At 42.8% G+C, this 18687-nt stretch overlaps 1 protein-coding gene and 1 long non-coding RNA gene across 9 annotated transcripts in view; both read right to left on the reverse strand.

Annotated features, from left to right (window-relative positions):
• Window positions 1-18687, reverse strand: part of KIF16B (kinesin family member 16B) — a 150058-nt gene that overhangs the window by 35743 nt on the left and 95628 nt on the right. The window contains exon 26 of one of the 8 annotated variants that reach the window (XM_073003483.2): window positions 16416-16798. The exons of the other annotated variants lie outside the window; for them this stretch is intronic. Coding sequence (XP_072859584.2) covers window positions 16724-16798 — 75 coding nt within the window. The 3' untranslated portion in view covers window positions 16416-16723. Of the gene's footprint in view, window positions 1-16415; window positions 16799-18687 lie in introns of those variants that run through there. 8 annotated transcript variants of the gene reach the window in all.
• Window positions 6272-14588, reverse strand: LOC144588321 (uncharacterized). The gene is made up of 2 exons (XR_013543831.1): window positions 13970-14588; window positions 6272-8280 (listed from the first exon to the last, which is right to left on the reverse strand). It is a non-coding gene; the product is annotated as an uncharacterized LOC144588321 (long non-coding RNA).

Below are 18687 nucleotides of genomic sequence, written 5' to 3' on the forward strand. Positions count from 1 at the left end.
GTAAACATGTTTATTGCTCTTGTCCCACTCATTTCAACTGCAGATATGCCCAGCAATATGCTCTGTGCCTTAAGATATCCCATTTCTCATTTCTGCCACACGCTATATGCACTCCATTTCTGTAAAGTCAAACATGGGCAAATAATATCCTAGAGCTAAGAGAGCTTAATATAAGCCAGGGTCTCCATGTTTCGTTCCACCGTTCTCTGCAAATAAATATAAGCTTTCCAAATATGGCTAACCTTAAAAATCTTCCTGTGATAATGACAGAAATAAGAATGTAAATTATTACTAATTTAAATAATCCACTAAAGGTTATTGCCCAATAACTTTAGTTGTGATGAATTGACCCGATAGCCAGTTTTACATTTAAATCATCATGTGTGGCTCAATCAAATGACAGAATGTAAGGTCTGTGAATACATATGGGCACCAGCAGATTCTTTCATCATGGAATCACCATTGAATTGTTTCTGGTAGGAATGAAGACAGCCGTAGAGGAAATAGATGAACATTTTGCAAATCAATTATCTAAGCTGTATAGGAAACACACCACTGTAGTAATGGGGGACTTTAACTACCCGGATATTTATTTATTTTATTTTTCATTTAACTTAATATACCGTCCACACTACCCAAAGGTCTCTCGGAAACCAATTCTGCAGCAAGTGGAAGATCCAACAGGTTCCTGACATGCCTGGCTGATAACTTTATCACCCAAAAGGTGCAGGAAGGAACTAGAGGGTCAGCCATACTGGATTTAATACTTACTAATAGGAAATAGTTGAGGGAGTGGAACTTGTAGGAACTTTAGGAGAAAGTGACCATGTCATATTAGAATTCACCATCATGCAGGCAAGGGTAACTGTACCAAGTCAGACTGCTCTAGATTTTAAGAGAGTTGACTTTAAAAACACTAAGATATGTAATACGAAGGATTCCGGGAAAAACAGTTCAGGATGCTTGGGAAACTCTGAAAGGCGAGATAATAAAAGCCCAAACCAAAACAACACCATATAGAAAGAAAAAACAAAAGACATCTCACAAGACTGGCGTGGATGCACACAGAGATCTCTGACAAGCTAAGGGACAAAAAGGATAAGTATAAAAAACTGAAAAAGGGGGTCATAACTAGAACTGAACATCAGCAAATAGCTTGAATCTGCAAGAATGGAGTCAGGAAAGCTAAGGCTCAGAATAAGCTAAAACTTGCAACAAATGCCAAAAATAACAAAAACACGTTAGGAGCAAGAGGAAAGTAGAGGAAATGGTTGGTCCACTAGTAGGAGAAGATGACAAAAAGGTAATGGGCAACTGGGAGAAAGCAGAACTGCTCAATTCTTTTTTTGCATCTGTATTTACGCAAAATGAAAAATTGTTCCACCCTGTCAAAAGCAGCACTGTGAGAGACAGGAGAGGGACGCAGGTCAAAATAAGGAAAGAAGTGGCAAAAGAACACTTAGCTGCTTTGAATGAGTTCGAGTCTCCTGGACCGGATGGTTTACATCCCAGGGTACTAAAAGAACTGGCAGATGGAGCCACTGAACGAAATTGAGAGGTCCTGGAGCGTGGGGAAACTGCCAGAGGACTGGAAAAGAGCTGATGTGGTTCCAGTTTTCAAAAGGGGGGAAAATGGATCCAGGAAACTACAGACCAATCAGCTTGACATCAATACCTGGGAAAATCCTGGAAAAAATTATCAAGCAGCAGATTTGTGAGCATCTAGAAAATAAGAAGGTGATTACTAGAAGCTAGCCTGGGTTTGTTAAGAACAGGTCATGCCAAACAAATCTTATTGCCTTCTTTGATAAAGTGATTAAATTAGTGGACTAAGGAAACAAAGTGGATATAGTATACTTAGACGTCAGTAAGGCATTTGATAAGGTAGACCGCAACCTACTACTGCGCAAGATAGAACAAAGTAGGACAGACAGTGCAACTACCAGATGGATTTGCAGCTGGCTGATTAACCACACTCAATGTGTGGTCCTCAATGGTACATCTACATGGAGGGAAGTGTGCAGTGGGGTCCCTCAAGGTTCTGTCTTGGGCCCAGTGCTCTTCAACATCTTCATAAACGACCTGGATGAGGGGATTGAAGGAACACTCATCAAATTTGCTGATGACACAAAGCTGGAGGGAATTGCTAACACTTTGGAAGATAGACTCAACATTCAGAAGGATCTAGACAGACTTGAACACTGGGCCCTAGCCAATAAGATGCAGTTCAGTGGCGGGAAAAGTAAGGTCTTGCGCTTAGGCAGGAGAAACCAGATGCACAGGTACAGGATAGGTGGTACCTGGCTCAACCTGTGAGAGGGATTTAGGTGTCCTGGTGGACCACTACCTCAGGATGAGTCAGCAGTGTGCTGCAGCTGCCAAGAAAGTCAACACAGTCCTAGGCTGCATCAACAGGGAGATAGCATCAAGATCATGGGAAGTAATAGTACCACTCTATACCATGCTGGTGAGGTCACACTTGGGAGTGCTGCATCCAGTTCTGGTCACCACAATACAAAAAAGATGCTGAAGCCATAGAAGGGGTGCAGAGAAGAGCAACAAAGATGATAAGGGGACTGGAGGCTAAATCCTATGAAGAACAAGTAAAAGAACTAGGTATGTTTAGCTTAACGAAGAGAAGATTGAGAGTAGACATGATAGCAGTCTTCCAATATCTGAAGGGTTGCTACAGGGAAGAGGGCACTGATTTATTCTCCATTGTGCCTGAGGGTAGGACAAGAACAAATGGGTGGAAACTCGTCAGACCTTATTTCCAACCTGGAAATAAGGAGGAATTTCCTGACAGTGAGAACCATTAAGCAGTGGAACAGCTTGCCTCTTGATGTTGTGGGTGCCCAATCACTGGAGGTTTTCAAAAAAAGATTGGACAGCCATCTGTCTGGGATGGTATGAGGGCCGGGATGGTATGAGGTATCCTGTTTTGAGCAGGGGGTTGGACTAGAAGGCCTCCAAGGTCCCTTCCAACCCTACTATGATTCTATGATATCTTTATATTGGCAATGGCCAGGCTCCCACTTTCAACATTATGTTCACAACCAGCCGCTTCCACTTATAGGCATATAAAGGCAAAAACAGCCCCATCCCCACCAACCCAAATCCAGGGATGCACTGCGGAAAGGGCAAAGCTGTAACCACACCTGCATCATCCCGAAGACTACCATTTGCAGAAGATGACTATTGCAGAGAAGATAGCTTAGTTGTTTCGCCATACACAACTGGGGTTACACCCACACCTCAGCAACATCATTTGCCAGAAATCAGTTCAACTGTAATCTATAAATACATTTTAAAAAAAATGAGATATGCAGTTTGCTCATAATATACATTTAGATGTTTAACTGGGCATTTAAATGTCACTGACTTCCTCTTGCACTTTTTACAAAAGTTTCTTACGTGACCAATTAAAGGACAGAAATTAAGATTTTGGTCTGAAACCTTCCCAAATATTACACTGACCCAATTCCTAGTGAACTGTATTCAGGAACATACCATGAGACACAGTTCACACAATCCCCTTACCTTTAAATAATTTCCTCCCCCTAATGGGTAGCAATGTCAGCAGTATGCACATATGCAAAATCACTCAGGTCTGATTATGACAGTACTTTTTGTTCCGTTGCCAGTCTTGAAATTGAGAAGATCTCACTCTGAGTGTAATTTTTTTTTAAAAAAATGTCATAACTCTCCCTCTCTACAAAAGTGGTTTTCCAGCTGCACAGATGCTCATGAGCAACATCTGGCAGCATTAATGATACATTCTCATATTGTGAAACCAAACACTACTGTAAACTTTGGCCACTGCTGCTTCTGAAAAATGCTAATAATTAAAATCCATCAAAAGATGGCAATGATTCTTAGTGTTGATGAGATGATTGTGCTTGTGACTTCTCAGACGTAATGGGAAGTCCCACATCCTAAAATAGCAGTTGTCAAATAGAAATACCTGCAACCAAATATGCAACCTCTTCTAGATTTAATTTGTTGTGAGTCAAGAGTAGCAGCTCTTCCAGACAAGCCAGACAGAAGAATGAGGTTAGATTGGGGAGTGGGTGTATTATCTGTAGTTTATATATTATTTAGAAGTATCTCTAAAAATTATAGGTTTATTACAAATTATTTAAATCAGTACTACTCCATCTAAATGTCATTTTTGTATAGATAATACAATTACGTGATTAACCAAACATTTGATAAAAGTATCTCAGCTTAGATTTTTCTGCACTGAGGACCTTTTTGTTCTCTCTTCAAAGAAACTCAAAATATCTGTATCTACTGTGTTTCCCCAAAAATAAGACAGGGTCTTAGATTACTTTTTGCTCCAAAAAAACACATTGGGGCTTATTTTCAACGGAAGTTTTATATTTTTTTTCATGTACAAGAATCTAGATTTATTCAAATACAGTTACATCATCTTCTTCTGGTTGCTGCACAATGGTGGAGGGCAGAGTTTCACTTAACCGGGGCTTACTTTCGGGTTGGGGCTTATTTTCGGGGAAACACAGTATATCTATCTCTCTAACAACAACTAGATCTACTTATCATCAGAAATTGGAGCACAGGCATGAGGGAAGCAGAATCAAAAAAGAAAATAATTTGAACTGAAAATGTAACAGAACCCTGGAGTAAAACAAACAAACAAACAAACAGTTGTGGAACACTACAGTTATTCTATGACACATGCCCATAAGAGTGAAGCAGAACTATTCCCATTTGTCCACTTAGTTAGAAAAGGAAGATGAAACTGATTATTTGCTGTACTCCTGTACCAGCTTTTAGAATATCCTACTTTAATTCGGTGCTTCTTAAACTTTTTGAGCTGAAGTTCTTTTTCCAATTCATTCTGTTTTTTTGAGTCCATTAACTCAGTGTCAGCCATCTATTGATAAACGGGCAGGGATTCTTGCACATAGCTGTCTATATATACAGTAATTTGATTTTGAATATAATGATCTGCCAGTTAATGAATTCCTCCAACAGTGTAGACAACAAATAGAATATGCTATCTTTTGAGTTCTCAAAAAACAAACAAACAAACAAAATCCACACAAAAAAAAAACGTCATTCAAATCAAGTGTTTAATCTTCCATGGAGCAGTAAGAATCTTGTACTATAGAACTGTCAATCTACGCCTTGACCACTGATAAAAAGAATTCATTTGCCTTGTGGTCCCATCTTTTCCTAGGAATTTTGCATCTAGACTTACAGTGGTGCCTTGACTTACTAATGCGTTGACCTACGAACAATCTGACTTACGAACAGCTCCGTTTGCAAAATTTTGCGTTGACTTGTGAATGGAGCTTTGACTTACAAATGGAAAAGGCAGGGAAAGTGGGCAGGAAATTCACATATACTAACCTTTGGTGGTGAAGAGGCTGCTTCTTTGTATCTCTTTCGCCCCAATGGTTAGAGCAGGGGATCAGGGAACTTTTTATCTTTTACAGTACAGGAAGTGGCCTGGGCCACTGCTGGGTCCTGTTCCCACTGGGCCAGGGACTCAGCGCAGCCCGCTGTTGGTGGGTGGTTCCTAGGCTGCTCTTCATCTGATGCAGCCTGCCGTTGACCCAGCAGCTGTCAGTCCCTGGCCCCGCAGGAACGGGATCCAGCAGCGGCAGTGGCATCGGGCAAAGAGCCCCGAAGAGCACCCCAGCTCTGCATTGGCCAGGCTCTGTGACCACCATCTGTGATCTGGCGGCAGAGCCTGGGAAGCCTCCCGGCGGTGGCAGAGGAGGAGCCTGGGAACCATCTCGGCGGCATCCTGCTCATTCCTCGGGCCCTCCGCAGACCACTGCCACCGCTGGTGCCCGACACTGGCTCCAGTTCCGGAACCGGCACCAGCGGCTGCTCGCCAAGGCCTCAGCGTTCCTCACTGCCCTCCACCATTTGAATTTTCCACCACTGGCCCATAGAGGGCGGCGAGAGCACCGAGGACCAACACGGCTGCCCCAGCGAGCATCCACTGGTGCTGTTTCTGGAGCTGGAGCCAGTGTCGGGCACCAGCGACGGCATCGGTCCGTGGAGGGTGGCAAGGAGTGAGCGGGAGGCGAGCAGCTGAAGCCTCCCGACCAGGCTCAAGCCTCCCAGCGACGGTGGTCGCAGCAGCGGTGGCAGCCTGGGAGGCAAAGGAGGTTTTGTATGGGTAAGGTGCTGCTTTTAAAAAAGTTTTTGTTTTGTTGTTGGGGGGACTGAGGGTCGGTGTTGTTTTGTTTTTGGTGATTTTTTTTTTTGCAGTCCCAGCATGGGACTTGCTCTGTTTATTTTTATTTTGGTATTTTTTTTTAAATGCTGGAATGGATTAATCCCATTCCCATGCATTTCAATGGAAAATTGTGCTCTGATTTATGAACGTGTTGACTTACGAATGCCATTCCAATATGGATGAAGTTTGTAAGTCAAGGCACCACTGTATACACTCAAAATCTGTATGTGGGACAGGAAGCAACAGTTAGAACTGGATATGGAACAACTAATTGGTTCAAAATTGGGAAAGGAGTATGACAAGGTTGTATATTGCCCCTCTGCTTGTTTAACTTATACAGTGGTGCCTTGCTTAACAATGTTAATTGGTTCCCAAGAAAACATCGCTATGGGAAAACATCGCTAAGCGAAACACCATTTCCCATAGGAATGCATTGAAAACCAGTTAATCCGTTCCAATGGGAACGGATTACCGTCCGTAAGCGAAAATCGCCATAGGAAACACCGCTAAGTGATACAATGTTTCTCCCATTGGAATGCATTGAAGCCTATTCAATGCATTCCAATGGTTTTGCAATGTCCGTTTTCGCTATTTTTAAAGTGTCTTACAATGTTCAAAAATGGTTTCAAATGCTTGGGATCGTTAGTGCACCTTGCAAAACCTGTGCAAACTTAATTTGGCTTTGTTCTGAGTCTTCGTTAATTTTTGGCGAATTTTTTTCTCCCCCATTGGAATGCACTGAATTGTAGGTTTGACACTATAACTCATACTTTTTGTAGAACTTCACAATTCCACCACAAATGAAAATATGTAACAAAGAAGTTGGTACAACATTTCTTAGAATATTTAGAATCTATAATATTTAATTTTACAGCTCCATAATATTTTACAACCATTTTCTTTTATCCTAATTGACATATTTTAAAAAATCTTTCTATTCCAATTTTTTTTCCAGTCCTCTTCATCTATCTTCCCTATCTCCGTCTCCCATACTGTTTTTAAATCTTCTAACTGTTCCCCCGATCCATGATGATTCTATAAATTACCCCTGTTTTTCTTTTCCCTTTCCCCCAACTATTTCTTTTTCCAAATTCTTTAATTTCTTCAAACTTAGTCAACTTTCTATCCTCTAGTTTTAATTTCTCACTCTTTATTAACCACTTCTCCAACTGCATTACATTTAACCAATTTGGGTTTTCTTCAGCAAAACTGGCTCTTATTTTTCTTTAGTTTAATTTTCTCTTTCCAGTCTTCCTATATGTATATCTGTTTTCTTTTTAAGACACTTGTTAATTCCTTAAATCCATAATTTGGGATTTTTTCCAATTCTATTACTGGGGCTAAGGGAGATATTCCAGGATTTAATATCTGTCTCCATTTATTCCATATGCCCATTACATTCTTTATAAAAGAATTCTGAATCTTTTTTTATTATGTTTAAATGATTTGCTCATACCAGCGATTTTCTTGCACTTTCCTGATTTCATATAATTCTTGTAATTCAATATCCTTCCACATTATCTCATAATGTATTATAATATCTGGGATGACTCTTAGTTGGCTTGCAACATAATATTTACTAATATTTGACATTCTTAATCCTCTCTTTTTGTAAATACCCCCATTACAATATTCATTTATTATTTGTTGTAACTCCTTTAAATCCTTATCTAGAAATTCAACAAGCATTTATCCTTCATGAGTACTCTGACATAATTTTGGAAAATAGCTTTTGGGGAGCTGTACAGCCAGAAGATATAAGCTTAAACTAATCACATGCATGTTAAGAGGAGAGCATTTTCATGTTTGACAATTAACTTTTTTAGTTCAAGTGCCCATGTGTGCTATATGTATGGCGCAGCACCTATAATATGCCTCATCACAAATACAGTTTTTCAACGGAAAAATCTCAAGATACTGGCTCCCTAATTCCTGTCAGAAAGAGAGATTATCTGAAATATTATAACATATATAAATGTGTTGTAGTTCCTTTCAGCTGTAAGAACTACAATTTGGTTTGTACACATCAAACAAAGGCTGAAATCCTGTTGCACCAAGCATACCTGTTACATACAGCACTGATGTTACCTGTCTGTCATGGGTTTGGAGGGAAAGTTCCATCCTATGGGGAGTGGAAGGCGGGACATCAGGAGGAGGGGCTGTACTGTATAAATATGTGAAGCGTGTGTGGAGAGTTTAGGAGACGCTGAGAGACACTGGGAGGTGACGAAGCAGCAGCTGGGAAGAAGAAGCTGTTGTGGGAGTCTGTGTGTCAGACAGGGTACTTCTGTGTGTCAGAGTACCAACCTGATAGGTTCAGGTGTCTGTTGGTTAGCCAGAACTGATAGGTTCAGGGTCTGTGCTTCAAGTTAAGGGTTCTGGGTGAACCAAACTGTATGCTTGTATGAGTGAAACTAAGCCACGTTACTTTATGTTATTCACCTGATCGTTTTATTTTTCCCTGTGTGTATTTAAATAAACCTTATTCTTTTTATTGTTTAAAAATCCATCCCTGGTCTGTGTGACTTCTTAAAGGGAATGGTTGGTGGCAGCTTAGTGTAACTGTGTGACATATCCCAGTAGGTCTGGGTTTGTCACATTGATTGGTGTCCAGCGTGTGGGATACGACTGGTCCAGTTGTCCAGCGGTCCAGCAAAGCCTTGGCAAGTGTGCCCAGAGCAAGGGGGGTCTAGTCAGGGACAGTCTGAGGCGCGTAGGTAATCTTCTAGGTGTACCTCACGGGGAGGTGCGCTAGTAGAAGAACGTGCCAACTGGGGAGACTTAGATTAAGGTGCTCTGAGGCAGCCTAGTTTTGGCGGGAAAACGCTGAGGCAAAACTGCGTAGTAACAGTGATCTAGCTTGCCAGCTGAGAGGCCCAGCAGAGGGGGGTAGGCTCTGACTCGATACTGTTGCAAGTTAGTGCTGAAGAACAGCAGCAATCTCTAGGGAGAGCTGGTTCTGAGGCAAGAAGGAAAAAAGTGGTCGTTTTATTTTGAGGCTTGACTTTTTAAAGCAGCCTGTTCTGAGGGGGGATTATGCCCTTGACTCGAAGCCAAGTAGCAGACATGAGTGAAGTGAAAGACCCCCAGATTGACCAAGGTTCTGAGGATGAATTTGGCTCAGTGCAGGGTGACAGCACTGGAGAGCAGAACCCAGAACTCAGAAAAATACTCCTAGCCCAACAGCATGAACTGAGGGTGAGGGAAATGGAGGAAAGATTAGAGAGAGAAAGAAGGGAGGAAAGGGAAAGGCAATTTGAAATGGAGCAAAGGGAAAGAGAGAAACAGCGGCAATTTGAATTAGAGAGAGAGAGAGAGAGAATGGAGAGGGAAGAAAGAATGGAGAGAGAGAAAATTGCTCTGGAAAAAGAAAGGATGGCGTATGAGTTAAGAAAATTGGAAATGATGAACCAGAACAATAATAATAATAGGGATTCTGAGGGAGGCCAACTGTCTAAAGCTGACCTGAAGAAATTCCCTGTGTACCACAAGGGAGATTGTCCCGAGGTGTTCTTTTCCTTAGTGGAAAGAGCGTTTGTGGACTTCTCAGTGAGAGAAACTGAGAAGATGACCATCATGCGATCTTTAATCAGTGGTAGCCTGGCTGAGGTCTATGCCGAGATGCCTGAGGAACTGATGAAAGATTTTGCAGAGTTTAAAAAACTGGTGTTTGCCAGACATGGGATAAATGCGGAGCAGCTGAGACAAAGATTCAGGTCCCTAACCAAGAAGCCAGAGCAGACTTTTACCCAAGTGGGGGCCCAATTGGTGAGGCTGCTTGAGAAATGGCTATCGCAGGAGGGGACAGAGACCTATGAGCAGCTTAAAGACTTGATAGCACTGGAACAGTTCTATTCAGTCCTGCATGGGGAATTGAAATTCCAGGTGAGGGAAAGGAAACCGAAATCTGTGGCAGCAGCCGCAGAGATCGCAGATTTTATTTCCCAAATAAGAAAGCCCTTGGGTGAGGGGAAATCTGTAGGTAAACCCAAAGAAACCTACAGCAAGTACTCTCAGGGACCAGGGAAAAGCCAGCAAGGGGGAGGGGCCCATGGTGAAGGGAAGCCCTCAGACATGAAACCAAGACCTCAGATTTTGGAGGGAAAACCAAAACAAGATGAGAGAGAATCAAAATACACCAGAAAATGTTATTTTTGTCAGGGAAAGGGTCATCTAATCTCAGATTGTGAGAAATTAAAGCAGCTAAAAGGAATGGTGCCTCAGGAGTCTAGTGGGACCAAGCCAAAAGCTGTGTTCTGTGTCCAGAAAGAGCAAGGCTCATTGTCACTGAGGGAGCCTGCTGCCATGGCTACTCAGTCTGGAACAGCTACCTCTGCTGATCAGGCTGAGGAAAATGGTCCTCTTGTGGAGGTAAAGCGCTGCTTGCTGATAAAAACAGATTCTCAGTTGTTTGAGACAGCAGGGGTGGACGTAGGAATACTTGACCGTCAGTATAGGGGGCTGCGGGACACTTGTTCCCAGGTAACCCTGTGCCATCCAGATATTATTCCTAGGGAGTTTATAATCCCAAATGAGAGCATGAAGGTGGCAGGGATTGAGGGGCAGGTAATCTCTCTGCCAGTAGCAGAGGTACCTGTCAACTTTCAAGGCTGGAGGGGAGTGTGGCGGCTAGCAATTTCATCGACTCTGCCAGCAGCCGTGCTCGTGGGAAATGACCTGGCTGAACATGTGAAACGGGTGCTAGTGATTACACGCTCACAAGCCACCACAGGGACAGTTCAGGGGGGTAATGATGAGCCAGAGACGGAAGCAGAGGGGAGTTCAGAAGCTGTGGTGGAAACCTTAACCACAGACAGCAGATTTGGACAGGAGCAAAAGGCAGACGCCACTCTCCAAAAGTGTTTTGAACAGGTGACTGACGCCCAGCTAACACCTGAAACCCCAGTGAGATTTCTGGAGAAAAAGGGGATTTTATATAGAGAAACCCTGAGGAATATCTCAAAAGGGGGAGATGGGATCAGAAGTCAGCTGGTGGTACCTGAAAAGTGTCGCCCCAAGATCTTACAAAGGGGTCACTCTGACATGTCTGCTGCACACTTAGGGGTGAAAGGGCCCCTTGATTTGATCAAACAAAATTGGGAGCAGATCACCCAGGATGACCCACAAGACGTTGTGACATACATAGACACCTTGATGAATGACCAAAGGAGAAATCTAGAGCTGGCAGCAGAAAACCTGCAAGCTCAGAAGGTCAGACAGAAAACATGGTATGACCACAAAGATAGAGAGAGGCACTTTGACCCAGGGGAGGAAGTGCTTTGGCTTAGGCCCTGCAGAGAGAATAAACTGCAGCTCAAATGGGCAGGACCATATAGGGTCATTTCCAAGATGTCAGACCTGAACTACCTTATAGAGCAGGAGGAGAACCAAGCAAGGAGGGTGGTTCATGTGAATGCCCTAAAACCCTACTACAGAGGGGAACAGAGGGTTTTATTCGCGATAAAAGCAGCTGAGAGTGAGGAAGTGGAATTACCCTTCTGGGAGGGTAGAGGGGAAGTAAAATACAACCCAGAGGAGGTAAAGATCAGTCCTGCACTCACCCAAGACCAGCAGCAAGAACTAAAAATGCTGCTTAGTAAATATCAACAGGTGTTTTCCAACAAGCCGGGGATAGTGAAGGGAGTGATGCATCGGATCCACACAGGGGATGCACCCCCGCAGGCAGTATCCCCATACCGAGTAACGGGACCCTATAGGGACAAGGTGCGGAAGGAGCTGGACGAGATGCTGAGGGAGAACATAATCGTCCCCTCTTCTAGTCCTTGGTCCTCTCCGATAGTCCTTGTGGACAAGCCTGATGGGAGCATTAGGTTTTGTGTCGATTACAGGAAATTAAACCGTGTAACCACTCCTGATGCCTACCCAATGCCCAGGCTAGACAACCTGATTGAAACCATAGGGGGTTGTCGGTTCATCTCATCATTGGACCTGGTAAAGGGATATTGGCAATTAAGAATTGATCCCAGGGATCAAGAAAAGACTGCCTTTTGCAGCCCTTTTGGTCTCTATGAGTTTCGAGTCCTGAGCTTTGGTCTCAGAAATGCACCAGCCACATTCCAAAGGCTGATGGACCAGACCTTGGCAGGGCTCAGTGACTTTACAGTGGCCTACATTGACGACATAGGGATCTTCAGTAATACCTGGGAAGATCACCTGATACACCTGGAGTTAGTGCTGCAGAGGTTAAGTGCAGCAGGGCTAACAGTAAAGGCCAGCAAGTGTCAGCTGGGTAGCCCAGAAATAAAATACTTGGGTCACATGGTAGGGGGAGGAATGATAAAACCCCTGGAGGCCAAAATAGAAGCTGTTCGTGATTGGCCTAGACCCAACACCAAGAAAAAAGTCAAATCATTTCTTGGGTTGGTGGGCTACTACAGAAAGTTCATCCCGAGGTTTAGCGAGATTGCGGCTCCGCTGACCGATCTGACGAGGAAGAAGGCTGATGACCGCATCCCGTGGACCAGCGACTGTGAGGAGGCGTTCCAGAGGTTGAAGGAGGCGTTAATCAACTATCCAGTCCTGCGTGCTCCAGACTTCGACCGGGAGTTCATCATCTACACCGATGCGTCTAACAGCGGGGTAGGAGCAGTTCTGTGCCAGGAGGATGAGAATGGTGACCAGCATCCAGTGTCCTACCTGAGTAGGAAACTTCAAAAAGGTGAGAGACATTTGGCAACCGTGGAGAAGGAGTGTTTGGCCATAGTCTACGCGATCCAGAAGGCCAAGCCTTACATCTGGGGAAGACATTTTATTCTGTGTACTGACCATTCACCATTGCAATGGTTAAAGACAATGAAAACCCACAATAGTAAACTTATGAGGTGGGCTTTAAACCTACAGGACTATGACTTTGAAGTGAAGGTGGTCAGAGGGTCAGTGAACTGTGTTGCTGACGCCTTATCAAGAAGACCCGAAGAATGAAGACGGCGAAAGAACATGGACTATGTGTATATAATGATGACAAAAGGTTAAATGTACCTGGTTTTGAATTTGGTTTGTATGAATAAAGGTAAATTGATGTAATGTATATGGTAAATGTTTAAATGCCTATGTGCTATGGTTAACTTAGAATGTAAGTATAAGTAAGTATAATATGGTATGTATAACTGTTGTTGTGTGTTTTATCAAGGTTGTTTTTTGGTGAAAAGCACGTTAGCTTTCCCCCTACAAAACAACTTATAAAGAGGGGAGGTGTTACATACAGCACTGATGTTACCTGTCTGTCATGGGTTTGGAGGGAAAGTTCCATCCTATGGGGAGTGGAAGGCGGGACATCAGGAGGAGGGGCTGTACTGTATAAATATGTGAAGCGTGTGTGGAGAGTTTAGGAGACGCTGAGAGACACTGGGAGGTGACGAAGCAGCAGCTGGGAAGAAGAAGCTGTTGTGGGAGTCTGTGTGTCAGACAGGGTACTTCTGTGTGTCAGAGTACCAACCTGATAGGTTCAGGTGTCTGTTGGTTAGCCAGAACTGATAGGTTCAGGGTCTGTGCTTCAAGTTAAGGGTTCTGGGTGAACCAAACTGTATGCTTGTATGAGTGAAACTAAGCCACGTTACTTTATGTTATTCACCTGATCGTTTTATTTTTCCCTGTGTGTATTTAAATAAACCTTATTCTTTTTATTGTTTAAAAATCCATCCCTGGTCTGTGTGACTTCTTAAAGGGAATGGTTGGTGGCAGCTTAGTGTAACTGTGTGACATATCCCAGTAGGTCTGGGTTTGTCACAATACCATAGTTCATGGGGAGTTGGGCCCAGGCAGTCTACGCATTAGGCTAGAAATGCTTCCTGGATGTGACTTCTACCTTGGAGCAAATTTTGTAACATCTTGTGCAACTTCAAGTTACTCAGGTGTAGCTATGCAACAGGAATTTTGCAACTGACAAACATTATTTTGGGATGGTTGTTGTGGGGTTTTCAGGCTCCTTGGCCATGTTCTGAAGGATGTTCTTCCTAACGTTTCACCAGTCTCTGTGGTCGGCATCTTCAGAGGACAGCACTCTGTGTGTTTCCTGGCCTCTGAAGATGCCGGCCACAGAGACTGGCAAAACGTTAGGAAGAACAACCTTCGGAACACGGCCAAAAAGCCCGAAACACCCACAACAACCATTAGATCCCGGCCGTGAAAGTCTTCGCGAATACATTCTTTTGGGACATTTCCAGTGCATAAGGTATGCATTTGACAAATGCCATCTGTGTCAATCAATGATCAGACCGGAGTGTTCCCAAGCATGAAGGATGCTTTTATCATATGTGGAACTGAAAAAATAGTAGTGCTTCTAAAGGAAGATCTCTTTTAAGATTTTTAGGGGTCAAGTGTTAGCCAAACTAATTTAATCAATGGGACTTATAAAGGTGATGAAAAAGGTCCAATTGCCTTTAATGGCTCTATTCTCTTTCGGACAAATAACTGCATTTAGCCTAATATAACTACAACCTCTGGGTATTCTAATACACACTATGTTGTAAGATTCATTTCGGTGGTTCTAATTTAGCCCACAGTAAGTTGAGTGGTTATTTTAAATATGCTTTTAAAAAAATATGTTTACTTTCTACATATGTTTTGAAGAACTGTTAGCTCTGCCCTGAGCTCAGCAGGTTAAAACTTTAAAAATCATTATCTTTTCACAGTAGTCATGGATTTCAAACATTTTTAAAAATCCCCCATTATTTAAAACACTTTTCAAGAATATTTCCACTTTATTTGTTACTTTCGTGCAAATAAGTACATTGCTGAAGGGTATCTTTAGAAACACATTATAGATGCTGCTATCTGCAAACACTATATTTAATGCTAAAAGCATATAGCTTCAAACCCCTGTATCCATATGCTTTGAGGTTTTTAAAAATGTTTATCTCTGGGCGGTGTGATTTTCTATGGCTGATTTCTGCCTTTAGGAGTTATATAGAAATACTTTCCTTTGGAAGTTGCACTAGAAAAGATGTTTTACTCAGTTACAGGGCCATAAAAGATACATCTACAGTTCTATCACACTTAAATAAACTTGATAGACTAATTTTTAAATTATCTACACAAAAGCATCTGAAACTGATTAGAAGTATACTTTACTGAGGTTATCCATGATGTGGTTTTCCATAAATAACTGATTTCCTATATTATGATATCTAAAATTTACTCTTATTATTCTTCCAGCATGTTTAAAGAAGGAACTAATCTGGCTGGATTAGCTGGATTTTTTAATGCATAGAGAACCACAAAAATTGGTGCTGATGCAGACAAAATAACTAGCAGCTCCAAAAGCTAGGGGTCAATGCTACTGTGTTTATATTAGGTGTGACAGAATATCTATGTCATCTCTTAAACTCTTTCAGATTCTATATACAGTGGTGCCCCACATAGCGAGGTTAATCCGTTCCGGATTAACCATCGCTATAAGAAAACATCGCTAAACAGGATGGAAAATGCCATTCGAACGCATTAAATTTAGTTTAATGCGTTCCAATGGCTTCTGTGCTCACCGTTAAGCAAAGTTTTCCCCATCCGCAGCCATTTTCACGCCCTCGGTAAGCGAGGGCAGGGCACGAAAATGCTGCGCGCGGCCATTCTGGGCGTCCGCCGGCCATTTTGAAACCGCCGAACAGCTGATCTGCGGGCGTCGCAATGAGAGTTTTGCCCATTGCGGCGGTTGGGATGCCTTCGCATTAGCGATCCCAAAAAAGGGATTGCTATGCGAATTCATCGTTATACGGTGTGCTCGTTAAGCGAGGCACCACTGTATATTGTAGGCCTCAAAACCACAAAAACATTGTATCTAAAATATGAATCACTTCAAGACATATGAAGTTGAGTCATAGGAACACTGGTGCTGTGTATTCACAGAGTAATTTCACATTGATTAGCTCTGGGGGAAAAATCCTCATGAAATATTACATTCTCACATGCTGGCCAAAATCCTGTTCAATGTAATAAATTACTCTAGAGCAGGCTTGCTGAATCAAGGGGAATTTAGTGGGTCAACTCCTCTGTAAATTCCACTGATTCAAACAGGCCTGCTGTAGTTGCAACTTAAGCCACAGTTAGAGTAGCCCCACTTAAATCCATGGAACATATAGAAGAGTTGAGCCATTAAATCACCATTGAGTCTACCCTACCGTGTTTCCCTGAAAATAAGACAGAGACTTATATTAATTTTTGCTCCAAAAAAACACATTAGGGCTTATTTGCAGGGGATGCTTTATTTTTTCATATACAACAATCCATATTTATTCAAATACAGTCATGTCATCTTCTTCTGGTTGCTGCACAATGGTGGAGGGCGGGGTTTCACTTAACTGGGGCTTATTTTTGGGGTAGAGCTTATATTACAAGCATTCTGAAAAATCATAGTACAGCTTATTTTCAGGTTAGGTCTTATTTTCAGGGAAACAGGTTAGTGCAATTTACTATGATAAGCATATTTACTATGATATATAAGGGACGTGGTGCTGCTGTGGGCTAAACCGCAGAAACCTCTGTGCTGGAGGGTCAGAAGACCAGCAGTCGTAAGATCAAATCCATGCATGGAGTGAGCTCCCGTTGCTTGTCCCAGCTCCTGCCAACCTAGCAGTTTGAAAGCATGTAAAAATGTGAATAGATAAATAGGTACCACTTCGGTGGGAAGGAAATGGCGTTCCGTGTCTAGACGTGCTGGCCACGTGACCACGGAAACTGTCTTCGGACAAACGCTGGCTCTACAGATTTGAAATGGGGATGACCACTGCACCCTAGAGTCGGACACGACTGGAATGTATGCCAAGGGGAACCTTATCACAGAAAATTGTGTATATGCAACAATACACAACTCCTCAAATATCTCAGGAGTCATGTATTGTTACAGAAGTCATATAGAACTACACTTATGAAACAAGCATTTTACAACACATATCTGAAGCAATGTCCCTGAAAAATCAGCTCCCTGCCATATCTGGTTAGGAAAAAAAAGCCCCACAACCCAAACAGATATTAAATTGGGGTGGAGAGAGGCAAATATCATTCCAACAAATTCTGCATTTTCTCATAGGAGTACTTTTTTGTATTCCACATAATTTAAGAGACATGGGAAAATATATATTCCATTTTGGGTTGAATGATGTGGAGAGTGTTTAAGGAGAAACAACTGTCTCCCACTGACAAAACAAACAGAATCTGGAAGCAATCTCAAGTCCTGCACCCTGCACAAATAACCTATTGTTTGCTAATATGGTGAAATGTCCTGTTTCGAAAGACAAGAAAATGCAATCAGTTGCTTTGAAGGCAGGTGGTCAGAAATCCCTCAACCTGTCAGAGTTCATTGTAGCATAAATCAATGGCTGCCCATCAACAGATACAGTTTCCCAACTGGTTTGCTGTGGTCTGGATAGAGTAGGTGGAGACGGGAAACATAAGCCCACATTACTTTCATTTCATAGTAAGATGCTTGGTTGAAGCAGTCTATTCCACTGGGAAAAGCAAGGGCTAATTGCAGGTGTTTCTCTGCTACATATTCTACAGTTTGGAAGTGAAGTGCAATGAAATGAAAATGTACTTCAGTGGAAACTCAGAAGCAGCTCTTTTAGAATGGCCACTGCAACTGCTGCATCTCTGAAGAAGAAAACTCTAAGTTACCTATTGAAATCCAAAGACAATATTCTCTCACAGCATTCCTCAATTACCTCAAATACTCCTCAGAAAAAGCACAAAGAATGGGCCAAAACTGGGAGACACTTCTCTCAGCAGACACTGTTTGGCTAATGGAGATAGAAAATTGCCCCATGAGACATTAGTACAAGGTCTTCTTGCAAATTAATAGAAATGGCTGTATTATTTCCAGGTTTATGCTGATTTTCTACTTCTTCAGCATCAAAAAAAGGTTTTTATTGTTTGGAAAAGGAAAACAATAGTACTAATTTTAAGACACAGAAATTGCTCTGGTTATAATTGTTGCAAAAAGAGGGATGCTGTTTACTTTGAAGAAAGTTCTTATTTTATTTGAACATGCATTTTTGGACTCTTGAGTGTTTGGATATATTCGTATTTCTGCAACTATGCACAGTCTGGTGGACAGAGGCCTTTTTTAAAATACCCTATAACAGAGGGTGTCAAGCCCCGGTCCGCAGCCCGATGCCAGTCCATGGCCTGAGCAGGACTGGGCCGCGGAGACAGACCTCCTACCCCCTTGCATGCACTCCCCTCCTCACAGCTGTTTGCACAAGCGTGCACGTGCCAGCACCAGCATGAGCACTCCTCCACCCCTTCACAGGTGCACCCAAGCGCCCGTGCGAAGGGGTGGGCAGATGCGCAGGCACTCCTGTGTATGCTCGAGGTGGTGGGGGAGCGCTCATGTCAGCGCTGGTGTGCATGTGCTCCCCTACCGTTTCGCCCATGCGACCGAGAGTGCACACATGTGCCTGAGAGCACAAGCACGGGGGGGGGGGTGCCCCGGCTTCCTCAGAGGCTCAGCCGGTCCACAG

This window comes from Pogona vitticeps, chromosome 1 (assembly GCF_051106095.1).
Source record: "Pogona vitticeps strain Pit_001003342236 chromosome 1, PviZW2.1, whole genome shotgun sequence".
NCBI classification, from domain to species: domain Eukaryota; kingdom Metazoa; phylum Chordata; class Lepidosauria; order Squamata; family Agamidae; genus Pogona; species Pogona vitticeps.